At 45.7% G+C, this 14,207-nt stretch overlaps 1 protein-coding gene across 1 annotated transcript in view; it reads right to left on the bottom strand.

Moving 5' to 3' along the window:
• Window positions 1-14,207, bottom strand: part of dpp6a (dipeptidyl-peptidase 6a) — a 194,349-nt gene that overhangs the window by 70,208 nt on the left and 109,934 nt on the right. Inside the window, exon 7 of the mRNA XM_034147785.1 lies at window positions 11,947-12,028. Coding sequence (XP_034003676.1) covers window positions 11,947-12,028 — 82 coding nt within the window. The remainder of the gene's footprint in view (window positions 1-11,946; window positions 12,029-14,207) is intronic.

Here is a 14,207-nt window from a genome sequence, read left to right as displayed (position 1 = left end):
GACTCGGTCGCCATGAGGGCCGGCCTAACACCTCGACGTGTGGACGACATTTCCCACCTTCTCCCCATCTTCAGGCTGGGCAAGAATGTGCCTTACATTCAGTTCCTCCGGCTCTTGGCAGACTGACGGCTGCCTCAGCCGTTGTGCCCTTAGGTCTGCTGTCGCTGCGCCCTATGCAGATATGGCTAAACAGCCTTCACTTGGACGCCAAGTGGCACAGGCACAGGAGGGTCAGGGTGCCCATGGGCGCCATCCCATCCCGCCGGGAGACTGTCACTGTAGATGCATGTCTCTCAGGGTGGGGTGCTGTGTGGCAGGGCAGGACTGTTCAGGGTCTGTGGTCCGCCCAGGAAGGTGCATATCACATCAACGTGCTAGAGCTTCGCGCTGTGCTGCTTGCGCTCAGGCACTTTTTACCCCAACTGACGGACAGGCATGTGCTTGTTCGTTCGGACAACATGTCCGCGGTTTCCCAGATCAACCACCAGGGGGGCACCAGGTCTGCACAGCTGCTCCGGGTTTCACAGAGCCTCTTGTCTTGGGCGTCTCCCCGCTTGGCCAGCCTGCGGGCAGTCTTTCTACCAGGGGACCAAAATCAGGTGGCAGATTTCCTCTCTCGGCACAAACCTCCACCAGGGGAGTGGAGGCTTCACCCAGAAGTGGTGGAGACAATCTGGAGCCTTTTCGGCAGGGCCGAGGTGGACCTCTTTGCCTCGGAGGAGTCGAGGCACTGCCCCCTCTGGTTCTCCTGGGCAGAGGTGACCAGCCCAATGGGGCAGGACGCACTGGCACACGACTGGCCAGACAGTCTCCTGTACGCATTCCCGCCGCAGCCGCTGTTATTACAGACGCTTCAGAGGGTCCTTACTCAGGGGCACAGGCTCCTTCTGGTCGCCCCCCGCTGGCCGGGGAGAGTTTGGTTCCCGCTGCTACGCAGTCTCTGCTGCGGCCCACCATGGCGCCTCCCCGACAGGAAGGACCTTCTGTCACAGCTCAGGGGTCAGATCTGGCATCCCGACCCTCACCGCCTTCAGCTCTGGGCTTGGCCTCTGCGGGGCCCAACCCACTGTTGAGCGCTTTTTCGGCATCGGTCAGGGAAACTATCCTGAATGCCAGGGCACCATCCACTCGAGCACAGTACGAGTGCAAATGGAAGCTCTTCTCCCACTGGTGTTTGGGTAAGGCTGAGAATCTGGGGCATTGCTCTGTGGCCACCATTCTGGAGTTCCTGCAGTCCCTTCTGGATAGTGGACGTTCTCACTCCACTTTGAAGGTATATACGGCTGCTATCTCTGCCCAACATGTCGGGGTCGACGGCGCCACGGTGGGGCGCCACAGGTCGGTGTCCCTCTTCCTGAGAGGGGCCTTACGGCAGCGTCCCCCTAGTACCCCGAGGGCTCCGGCTTGGGACCTGCCCCTAGTGCTAGATGCCCTATCATCTCCTCCCTTCGAGCCCCTGGCCCAGGTGGGGCTTAAGTGGCTGTCCTTGAAGGCAGCATTTCTGCTTGCCATAACCTCAGGGAAGCGAGTTGGGGAGTTGCATGCCCTCTCCGTGAGCGATACATGCCTGAGGTGGAACTCCGATGGCTCGGGTGTTGCCCTCTGGCCGAATGTGGCGTTCCTGCCCAAGGTGCTTCCACTTGCCCATCCAATCGGCCCATCCAGCTGGCACGCTTTAACGTCCCACAGGAGAGCCGCGCGCCCGAGTTGCTGTGCCCTGTGCTTGCCTTGAGAGCGTATGTCGATGCTACGGCCTGTGTACGGCAGTCAGAGCAGCTCTTCGTTTGCCATGGCGGCATTAGGAAGGGTTGTGCTCTCTCCAGGCAGCGGCTGTCCCACTGGGTTGTTGATACAATCGCACATGCCTATGGGGCCAGTGGCCGCCCCCTGCCATTAGGGGTGAGATGCCACTCTACAAGGAGCGTCTCAACGTCTTGGGCCGCCCTGAGAGGAGTGCCCCTGGAGACCATCTGCGCCGCGGCGTCTTGGGCGTCTTCTGGCACATTCTCCAGGTTCTACCGGGTCAATGTCTCCACTCCCCATTCTTTGGGCGTGGTCCTGTTGCCAAGCTCCGCTGCTTCCAGCTAGGTGAGTATTTGGTTTCTTCATGACATGGTTGGTATAAGTCATCCAGTGCTAAAAGCACCGCCAGAGTTTCCTGTCACTCAGAATTCTTGTGTGCTCGCGAGAAGATTCTGGGAACAGATCCTCTGATGACACTGGCTGATATAGCCGGTGTCACGTGGGTCACAGGTGACTTTGTTGTTATTGGTACTCGTACTGCGCATGCGCACGATGGACATATCCAGTGCTAAAAGCACCGCCTCTGGCGGTCATCCGGGACTCATAGAACCGTAGTTACAGACGTAACTATTGTTTTCTGTTGAAGATTTGTTTCTTTAAATTGAAGTTAAAAGCATCAATCTGGTGCTTTTAACTTCCTTTGAGGGGAAATGAAGAGATGTATGGATACAGCTCTCAACACTCATATGAAACAGAACTGTATATAATAATAATAATAAATGGAATTTATAAAGCGCCTTTCACGGGACCCAAGGTATATATTTCAATACTCCAAAAACCATTAGAATATGCTCACAACCAATAACAAATAATTGATAAACTCCTCTCTCCTATCTTTATCTTACCTAGTCTACATTCTTTTCTTTTTTATTTATGCATATTTTACTAACCACTCCCCTTTTAAACTGTGTTTTTTATTTTTTACTGACATTGGAATGATTTCTTAACTTATTTTGAACAACTATATTAAACTAGAGAATGCAATTCCTGAAGAAATTGTAGTGGGAATGCTTTATGCTGAAAATCTGACGCTAGACTGCTATGCTGAAATGTAATGTGTAAGAAGAAAGTGAAGAATTTTAAATTGAAATGATACATAAACACTGGGGGCTTGAATGTGTGATGACAGAAGAAAAGAAAGTAAAAAGGCTTGGAAAAGCAGCAGAATATTTGAACTGCAAACTTTTGAACTAACTTGATAGTGAATGATCTGTCGCCATGCCAACGGCATTTGATGACATCCCATAATACGCTTAGATGTGTGGATGGCTGCAAACCTGTGAAGTTTTGGGCTGTTTGGAGCATTTTCACTGAAGTTATGAGAAAACCGTGTTTCATGGCGAGCCTTGTGTTACCATGGCAACGGCATTTGAAGAAACTCCATAATTGACGTAGAGCTGTTGAGGGCTGTACCGGTGATATACAAGCGAAGTTTGGAGGACGATCGGACCGTGTCCATTGGACTTACAGCAACATCGTGCTTCATGGCGAGTGATCTGTCGCCATGGCAACGGCATTTGATGACACCCCATAATACGGTTAGATGCGTTGATGGCTGCATCGTTACCAAACCTGTGAAGTTTTGGGCCGTTTGGAACATTGTGTGTGAGAGAGAGAGAGAGAGAGAGTGTGTGTGTGTCTGTGTGGAAGAGAGAGAAAGAGAGTGTGTGTATGAAATGAACAGTTAGAACTGACTGCTGTCAGTTTAACTAAAGGTGTGCGGCTGCTGCTGTGAGGAAATATCAGCCTGAAATTACAATGGGTTTTAATGGAGACATGTTGAACGTTTTTGTCACTTCATGCCCTCAAGAGGCATTTTGTTTAATTATTTTGCTTAATTATTTGTCATTTTTCAAGCTATGAGATGTTTTCCTACGTTTGTCATGAAAAATTATGTCTCAGGAATGTAGGGTTTGGGAATTATGGCAGTTTTAAAAAAATATATGAAGGCAAATTTCAAGATTTCCTACCCTCTAGCTGTGACATCACGCACTCTGCCTTAACGAGCTGCGCAATGTTAAAGTTAAAATGTTAAAAATGTGATGAATTATGGGATGTATCTCTGGAATTATGAAAGTTATGAATGATAAAAGTAATAGCCTGCGATTCCCAACCGAGCTGAACGTTTTGATGTTTGAACGGAGTTTCTGCGATGTTGAATGTGGGAGGAGAAGAGGGCCAAAATAAGTCGGCGGAATAATAAACTTTTTGTCCGTAGCATAACATATAGTTGGAATGCTCAGTGGCGTTTTTATATGTACAAAAGTGGTGGGGCACAAACAACTTAGATGTCTATATATAAGCTTCTGCAGTGACGTGCAGTGAGGTTCATGGCTGGTGAGGCACTGGTACTGACTCTTCAGGTTTACAAATATTATATTTTGACCTAAACCAAAATATAATATTATTTGCAAAAGCTTTTTTTGTCTGATGCTTCGATTAATTTTAAACAGACAGTTCAACAAAAGGATACCCAAAAAATGTAATTTTATCATTTAAATATTGAATTGTTCTCTCTTAGTAAGATCCCATTTTCAATAAAATTGCGGTCTTACCTTGACTTGAAGATGAAGTCCATTTGTCTATCCTTCTGGACAAAAATGTCTATTACTTTTTTGTAAAAGTCCTCCTTATCTTCTTGTAGTTTCAAAAGTCTATCATAAATCTAATCGATAGATTTATGATTCAAAAAGTATAAAAGTAGGGTAGACATGTGGATATTATCCGGCTGAACAAAACGTGCATTTATCTAACAGGTACGTTTCCCACAGATCTTATTTCGAGCTATTTTCTAAAATCCTATGGAGAAATCTCATTGTTTTTTTGTCGAGGGAAGCCAAGCGCAGCTTACTTCCGGGTTTTAGGACGCGTCACTGCAGCTCTCTCGTCTCCTCTTCACACACCACACTTTTCGCGGCACACCTACTTACAGCCAATCAGCTCTGAATTATGTGAGATGACGTATGGTGGGGATGGCAGCTCAGGGCTCAGTATGGTCATTATTTTTTTGCCACACACATTAAATAGGAAAATACTCTGAGCATGCGCTCAGTAGTAGTAGTTTTTACAGTCACCGTTCACTAGACAGTGAGAGGGAGGGGCATGATCAGGTTTTGTCCCACATGGCTCTAAACAGCTCAATAGGCACACACTGTAGACACTAATTAGAAGAACACAGACTAAAACAGCAATGTACAGACGAATCAGATGATTAACCATGATCTTAAAATATATTTTATATTTTTTTGAATTTTTTTTTGCATTTTTTGTAATCATTATTTGTAATACTTTCTGCTGACACTAGGTGGGGCTGTGCCCCACCTGCCCCTAATGACCAGTCGCCACTCCCCACTTAATAAATGGAAATATTTGTTTACATAGATGACCAAACCGTTTGAGACCCACTGAGATAACTTAGACTAAAGTTTACAATCTAATCGCTCAGCGAGTCCTTTACCTCACCTAAACTGACGTTATCTCAGCCTCTCAGTCCGACAGGAGAGGACTCTCCCTCTCCTTATCGTTGAAACAGCTTCTAATCTCCGTTAGCTCCGAGCTAGCACCAGATGCTAACAACAACCCCCGTAACTCTCTCTGTCTCTCTCTGTCTCTCTCTCTCTATCTGTCTCTCTCTCTGTCTCTCTATGTCTCTGTCTCTCTGTCTGTCTCTCTCTCTCTCACAAAATGCGCTCGTGCCACACGTCCTCCGTGACGATGACCGCTTGCGTAAACAAATTATAATAAACACATTTGAAAAGTGGGGGGGGGACAAACGGGATTTTGAAAAGTGGGGGGGACATGTCCCCCCTGTCCCCAGTGGAAATTACGTCCATGCACTACAGTGACATCTGGCGTCGTTTTTTGTAAGACATTTTTACTTCCGCATAAAAAAAGACCAACCGCGTGTGACGTCACATGAGGGAGAGCGGCCGGTCTAACGTATTAATAAACATGGTTCACAATGCTAGTTTTGACACAGAAGAGGTTGAAAATGTATATTCGTATGCATATGACGGACCACAACCTTATAATTATGAGCCTGCTAGGCGGCCAAGAGACCAGGAGCAGCCAAGGATTAGAAGAAATAACGGCCATCGGAGAGAAATTGAGCTGTGGTGTGAGGAGAATCAGTGGAGAACAGGGCAGCTGTCTTGGTGAGTGACCCGCGTTAGCTACAGTTAATGTTAGCTAACGTCGGTCACATCACAACATTGTAAAGTTATCATATATCAGGCTATAACTAAAGTAGTATTGATAAAATCGTAACGTTACTGGCAGGACTGTTGATACTGATCCATAACAGAAACTAATGCGCAAGTATCAGCCGTATCTCGCATTACCTAATGCAACTCCACACTATGTCTTACGGTGCTGTGTACCGGAGGGGAGAGAGAGAGGAGCGAAGTGGGCGAGAGAGAGAGGAACGAATGGGGGAGAGAGAGAGAGCAGCGAAGCGGGGGAGAGAGATGTAATACGGTTTCCTGATAAACGTTTTGTTTGATAGGCCTCAGCTGCATGCAGTATGTGCTGCAGGGAGGTGGATGCACCTCTCACAACGCACCCAGGAACGAAAGCTAGCTCCGGTCCTTTTCCTGTTAGGGAATCTGTGGACTCGATGTCCTGACAGGCTGGAGTTTGTGCAACCTGCGCAAACACAATAGCTCACCATGATTACAAATTGTGAAATGCAATGTAAAATTACCGAAAAAATACCAGCTCACTAAATCACAACCGCTCAAACCAACTACAAGCTACTACCGCGGATTGGGCAGAGAAGGAGTCCGAGAAAGTTGCTCCCCCATGTGACATATGACGCGTTTGACGTATGACGTTAAAAAAAAGCAGATTTTAGTAGCAGAGCTCAAAACGGCTCCATTCCCCTCTGAATTCTTGCCCTTATGTCTCGTAAAACATATCAAATCCTGCATTCACTTTTTTAATTGTAATTTTCAGGCGAGGTTAAGCATAAATCTAGTATAAAAGAAAACCTGCAAGTTGCTCTTTAAACGTAGCAATGTTGTACCTTTCACACCCCCTTTATCAATGATTAATACTCCTCCTATAGAGAAGGGAAGTCCCGCCCATCTACCCATGGGACCTTATTTAAGAAAAATTATGAGGGCAGAGAAAACTTATCTTTCGATCCCGTTTGAATTTTGCCATGAATTACACATATGTTTGTCAATCTTAAAAAAACATTTCCATGTCAAAAAAGTCACAGTTTGTCGTAAAACTGTTGAAATATAAGACTATGAAAAATACGCAACTACAAATCCCAGAGTCGCGTAAGTGATGTCATAACTGATGTCATAATTGTTTTCCTCCACTAAATATAAGAGATAGCTAAGATAAGATAACTTTAACAAGATGCCTGTGTGCTTAGTACCAGCAGGTTGTAATCATACCAGCAATGGGTCTTGCTCGTTCTTTCGCTTCCCGTCTGATGAAAGGACCAGGAGTGGCTGGATCAAGTTAGCTACCTAGCTAGTAGCAAGCACGTTAGTTAGCATTACAGCCTCATTTTTATTAGCCTTAAAGGTGGGGTAGGTAATTTTGGAGAAACCAGCTCGAGTGCGCTAGAATTTGAAAATACATCTGCCACTTCCTTACAGAGCCCCTCCTCCAACACACACGAACGCGCACATGACCAATGAGGGCTGTTACGTGCTCTTGTTGTTTTTCTCTGTCTCTCTGCTGCACAGGTACACCTGGCCCGCCCCTGGCTCCGCCTCCCCCAGGTGTCCTAATGCCATTCAGCTGGGGACTTTAAAAGGAGAAGCTGGAGGAGAAGAGACCCCAGCCTGTTCCCTGAACAAATCTGAACAAACCTTCGGATGCCGTGTGGAGCTGTAGATTCCCATGTTAATATGTGTGTGAACTCTGGAGGACCTCATTAGTGTAGGTTTTCGCGTGACTTTATTTTTGCCCCAGTAGAGTTTTGCTTCGGATAGATCTTTGGGTAGAGGAGGGAAGTTCTGGGTCCTACGGCCAGAGGACTGGTTGGCCCAGGCCCCCTTCTTCTTTTGTTTGTTTTTGCCGTCCTCCAGACATGGTTCGTTTGCCGGTGGGCACATGTGAGTAACGGCGGTGCGCTTTAATAAATGCTCGCCGACAAGTGCTGCGTGTTTTGTGTGGTTTATTTTATGTTGCGGGTCTTCCCACGAGCCACTACCACTTGGTAGAGGACGGGTCGTAACATATGGGGGCTCGTCCAAAGGCTGTCTCGGGCAGGTGCCGGTGTTTTTCTTTTGTAGAATGGCCCTTGACAGCATGTGTTTTGTTTGTGTGCAGTGTAGAGTTGCCTAAATAGGCTACCTGATTTCTGGTTCGGGTGAGTTTCACGTTAGAATGGATTTTGACTTGGAGGAGTTTGCTAAGGTTCCAACTCGGGGGAAGTTGGATGCTTGTAACAAACAGCAGCTTCAGTTAATCGCAGGCAGGTTTAACGTTCCGTGTAGTAAACAAAGCAAGAAACAGGTCATTAAAAAACAGCTGTTGGCTGCGCTGGTAGAGCAGGAAGTGTTATCGGAGGAGGAGGGGGGCGTTGCTGGTTTTCCCAAAGACGAGGAGACAGAGGTCTCTCCGACAATAAGCGAGCTTCAACTTCAGCTGGAGTTGCGTAAACTGATGATTAGAGAGAAGGAGATTGACAATAAACTGAGAGAGAAGGAGGTCGACTGTAATCTCGAAATCAGGAAGCTGGAGGAGGAGACTAATCGTTTGTTTCGTTTGAAGGAGCTGGAGTTGACGGCATTATCGCGCCACACTCAGCAGTTGGGCTCAGCACAATCGCATGACTTTGACGTGGGTAGATATACTCGATTTATCCCGGTGTTTCACGAGAAAGATGTTGACAATTATTTTATCCTTTTTGAACGGGTAGCAACCACATTGAAATGGCCTAAAAATATGTGGACCGTTATGCTGCAGTGTGTTCTCACGGGTAAAGCACAGGAGGTGTATGCTGCATTGTCTGAAGAGGTTAGCCTGGATTATGAGCAGGTGAAGGTGGCAATTCTGCGCGCCTATGAGCTGGTGCCTGAGGCGTACCGTCAGAGGTTTCGTGGGTTAAAGAAAAATGATTGTCAGGCTTATGTGGAATTCGCCCGTGAAAAAGAGGTTCTGTTTGAGCGTTGGTGCTCGTCGACGGGGGTCAAATATCTAGAGGATCTAAAAGCCTTGTTACTCATGGAGGAATTTAAAAAATGTATACCTGACAGGGTGGCCACTTATCTGAATGAGCAGAAACCCATAAGACTGTCCGATGCTGCGGTTTTGGCTGACGAGTATGTTCTTACTCACAAGTCTGTCTTCAGTGAGAGGGGGGGGGCACAGGCCCGGTTTGTGGACAACAACATCAGGGAAACCCCAGTCCCCACTAACGTGCCATGGCAGTCCAGCAGGCCAGGAAATGTTGAGGAAAAACCGGGAGAGGTGAATTGGGGACCTAGGGATAGCCCAGTGTGTTATTTCTGCAAGAAAAGAGGTCATGTGGTTGCGAATTGTTATGCTTTACGGGATGAGGAGAAGCCTGTAAAGACGGTCGCCTTGGTGAGTACTTCAAAGCCAGGGTCTCTCAAGTCAGAACTGGAAGTTTTTGCTCCGTTTCTTATGAAAGGAATGGTGTCTGGTAAATATTGAGTCTCATTTAGCACACTTGCCTGATGCGCAGCGTGCAGATGTGTTTGAACTGATCGTGAGGTGGAGCGCCCTGTATCATACCGCTCCAAGAAATTCAATCCCCACCAGCGGGTGTGTTCCACCGTTGGTTCCACCATCGAAAAGGAGGCTATGGTTCTGGCCTTAAACCACTTTGAGGTATACGTTGGGTCATCAAACATCCCTGTCACTATTTTTACCGATCACAACCCCCTTGTGTTCCTGCAGAGAATGCGTAACACAAATCATAGGTTGATAGCATTTTCATGCAAGCCTTCAATGTTGAAGTCAAACACATTCGTGGCAAGGACAATGTGTTGGCTGGTGCATTGTCGCGCTTATGATATGCAACCTGTTCGGTGTGTGGACCGAGTGGTTGAGCACGTCTGTCGACCTAAAGTCGATTGTTGTGATTGTTTTGTTTTGTTTGTATAAAAAAAAAAAAAAAAAAAAAAATCACTAACTCATGGTGGGGGTGTTACGTGCTCTTGTTGTTTTTCTCTGTCTCTCTGCTGCACAGGTACACCTGGCCCGCCCCTGGCTCCGCCTCCCCCAGGTGTCCTAATGCCATTCAGCTGGGGACTTTAAAAGGAGAAGCTGGAGGAGAAGAGACCCCAGCCTGTTCCCTGAACAAATCTGAACAAACCTTCGGATGCCGTGTGGAGCTGTAGATTCCCATGTTAATATGTGTGTGAACTCTGGAGGACCTCATTAGTGTAGGTTTTCGCGTGACTTTATTTTTGCCCCAGTAGAGTTTTGCTTCGGATAGATCTCTGGGTAGAGGAGGGAAGTTCTGGGTCCTACGGCCAGAGGACTGGTTGGCCCAGGCCCCCTTCTTCTTTTGTTTGTTTTTGCCGTCCTCCAGACGTGGTTCGTTTGCCGGTGGGCACATGTGAGTAACGGCAGTGCGCTTTTAATAAATGCTCGCCGACAAGTGCTGCGTGTTTTGTGTGGTTTATTTTATGTTGCGGGTCTTCCCACGAGCCACTACCACTTGGTAGAGGACGGGTCGTAACAAGGGCACAAGATAAGTTTGTGCACGGATGGAAGGCTGACAGGCAGGTAGGCCATCCAGTTATTTTAGCCGAGCCGGCTAAAATGATTGGTCGTGCTTTTTACAGTACTATGGCTTCCACAGATGACATTTTTTTATGGATTTTTTGTCAAAGCACTTAAGATATTCATTGCTATCGGGATGTTAAAGGTAGGGTAGGTAAGTTTGAGAAACCGGCTCGAGATCGCTAGAATTTGAAAATACACAACCGGAGAAAATCTGCCACTTCCTTACAGAGCCCCTCCTCCAACACACACGAACGCGCACATGACCAATGAGGGCACAAGATAAGTTTGTGCACAGATGGAAGGCTGACAGGCCTTGTATTGAATTATGACTTCAATACATAATTTTTCCGAAATAAGGTCCCATGGAGGTCCCCCGGAAAGGGAGGGACTTCGCCTCTCTATATAATAATATAATATATAATTTTTTTTCTATAAAGAGGCGAAGTCCCTCCCTTTCCGGGGGACCTCCATGGGACCTTATTTCGGAAAAAGTGAACTACATCTCCCGTCTCGCACCATACACCAAGACGGCCGTCACGTTGGCACATTTCACTTCTTTCTTTCAGAATGAGGCGAAAAGTATTAAAAGAGGTGAAAATCACTACAAGTCTGGGCATGTTGAGAGCTGTACATACACAAAAGGGGAGTTAGTCGGTTCCGTAAGAGCCAGCATGCGGGACCGGGATTCTGGGATTTGTAGTCTTTCTAGTTGCGTATTTTTCATAGTCTTATATTTCAACAGTTTTATGACAAACTGTGACTTTTTTGACATGGAAATTATTTTGTAAGATTGACAAACATCATATGTGTAATTCGTGGCACAATTGAAACGGGATCGAAAGATAATTTTTCTCTCCCCATTGACTTCAATACATAATTTTTCCGAAATAAGGTCCCATGGATCGGAAGTAGATGGGCGGGACTTCGCCTCTCTATAGAGAACCGCAGTGACGCGTCCTAAAACCCGGAAGTAAGTTAGCATTTCCGGTTCCTTCGACAAAAACCAATGCAATTTCTCCATAGGATTTTGGAAAATAGCTCGAAATAAGGTCTGTGGTTGACACAAATTGAAGAGACAGATCACGTTTTGTTCAGCCGGATAATATCCACATGTCTACCCTACTTTTATAATTTTCGAATCATAAATCTAATCGTTAGCGTCATTGCGGTTCTCTATTAGGGGGCTGCTATACATTCCCCTAAATTCATGAATTAATAAATTGGCAGTAAAGGGCACAGCATGGTTGCACTTTGCACATATTTGGCACCTGGCTACTTTTTGACTACTATATGTGTGTGTGTTTTTAAGTCTTGATCTCTAACATACAAATGTTTGAATCCTCACATTCAAACATCATTGGTCAACAGGCAGATGTGAGGCAGATGTGAGACAAGGGACATCAGGGATATTGTAGTTCTTACCAGTTGCTGGTCTTGGGGTCCCCAGCCTGCAAACTGCAGCTGAGCATTTCGCACCTCTGGAGGGTTCAAGTTCCAGGTCGCCCTGGGGTGCACAGGCAGAGGAAACAATGCTATTAGATAGAAGTGCAGATACATACAGATGTAGCACTTCATTTCAGACGCCTACCCGTGCGGGTCCGTGATCTGCACGGGGTGGGCCCCTGCTGAAAAGGAAAACCCCCCGCAGGACTTGATACGCCCCCTTGATAAATAAATGTAATTATAATGAAACCAGCTACAATGGATCATGGATCAGTGCAGTGATTAAAAAGCTGCCACAGTGGAACTCATGTGAAAAAAAAAATAAACAGCTGATCGATCTACAGTAGAGGTATCTGATATAGAGGATATTTGTTAAGATCCATATGTCACGGATAGGATTATATTCTGTGCTAAATAAGAGACATGTAATGATTTACAAAACATCACCATGTTTTTATTTAACAAAATAATGTTGTTTAATCCACGTTGGTGTAAGTACAAAACCATCGCTATGTTTTTTTGTCAGGAAATGCAGACCGGCTCATACAAACGATTTGTAACCATCATCCGAATTGAAATTAATGCACTAATACATGTAGTGTAATCCACGTGAGTTTACAACTACAAAAATAATCGGTTTGTTTTTATATCACATCCGACCGGAGGAAAATGCATTTTATCTCTCATCAAAGATGGCAGAAAACATACATTATTGTACTCTGGAGGGGAGTTTGACAGGGTATTACTCAAAAAGTACACGATAAAAGTACTTGATTGTATTTGTGGTAGTAGTCTAACAAGTACTGAGTCCAAAAGTACCAATTTTATTAAGAACTTATGGCTAAGAATCATTTTATCCCTCATCAAATATAGCAAATACATGAATTATTGTACTCGGGAGGGGAGTTTGACAGAGTATTACTAAAAAAGTACACAGTAAAAGTACTTGATTGTACTTGTGGTAGTAGTCTAACAAGTACTGAGTCCAACAGTATCCTTTTTATTAAGAATGTATGGCTAAAAATCATTTATCTCATTAAATATAGCAGAAGTGGGCATGATTTTGTTCTCAGGAGGGGAATTTGAGAATATTACCCAGAAAAAAGACAGTAAAAGTACTTCATTTTATTGTTGGTAGCAGTCAAACTAGGACTGAGTCAAACAGTGTTAGTTTTTTTAAGAATTTATGGTAAAAATAATTTGTATTGCATGAAGCAGAAAAAACATGCATTCTTTTACTCTTAGTGCCGTTTCTCAGCGATTACCGTAAAGGCGCTATAAATCGCGCACTGAAAAATGAAGAACTGCTCATTTGACCAAGCAAACGCGAGAGACGGCTGAGTTGACCGCAGTGGCTCTCACTACCGATAATCCTAATCCCACGGGAAAACAATAATCTGTACAGTGTTAATAGTTTACTGTATTATTAGTGTTATATATTACTGCTATAACAATCACACATGGAGTTGTTTATTTTTTTTTTTAAACAGTCTGAATGAAACGGCAGCTCTCAGGTGATTAGCTGTGTGTCTACACACCTAATGGCCCATCAGCCACAGCTCTCTCTCCCCCCCCCCCCCCCCCTGATCTTTCTTCTCCAGCAGTTAAGTTAACTGGTTACTCTGAGTGACAAGCTTACAATTAGGCTGGTGCCCCACGAGAACGAAAACGGGTTGTATCCGCATATTTCTCTTGCGTATAGCCCTTTTTGCCACACGAGGCCGTAACGAAACGATAGAAACGGACCCCGAAAACGACAACGGGTCCAAAGGTGGATAGATCTGGGAACGGAGCGCTCTGGGGGGTCATACGGCTCCGTGTGATTGCCTCTATACGATCATTTTGTGATAATGATGGCAATAGCCCTGCCTCCCCCCACCTCTGCTGCTCACCCCCGCAAAAGTAAACTGCACACTGAATTCAGATTATTTATCTTTATCTCGATATGGACATAAACGCGAGTGAAGTCTAATCTGACAGGACGGAGACACGCAGCTCCTCCCGCTGTGATGCAGCGGGAGCAAAACACACACTTCAAGTCAGATCATCACCCTTAGCTATTTTAATTAGCCTACCTCTCAAACTACCTACAGATGGAGCCTCTTATTTTGGACCCCAGCATACAGCTTCCTGCCGACTGCCAGCCAGTTGCCTGCCAAAGACCAGTATTCAGGAATGTTAGGCCCTCCCACTATTCTCCAATTTCAGGGTTTAACCAGGAGATGGCGCTATATATTAAA

Source organism: Trematomus bernacchii, unplaced genomic scaffold (genome assembly GCF_902827165.1).
Source record: "Trematomus bernacchii unplaced genomic scaffold, fTreBer1.1, whole genome shotgun sequence".
NCBI lineage: Eukaryota > Metazoa > Chordata > Actinopteri > Perciformes > Nototheniidae > Trematomus > Trematomus bernacchii.
The sequence above is the reverse complement of the archived record's forward strand: the minus strand, read 5'-3'. Positions and strand labels throughout refer to the sequence as shown.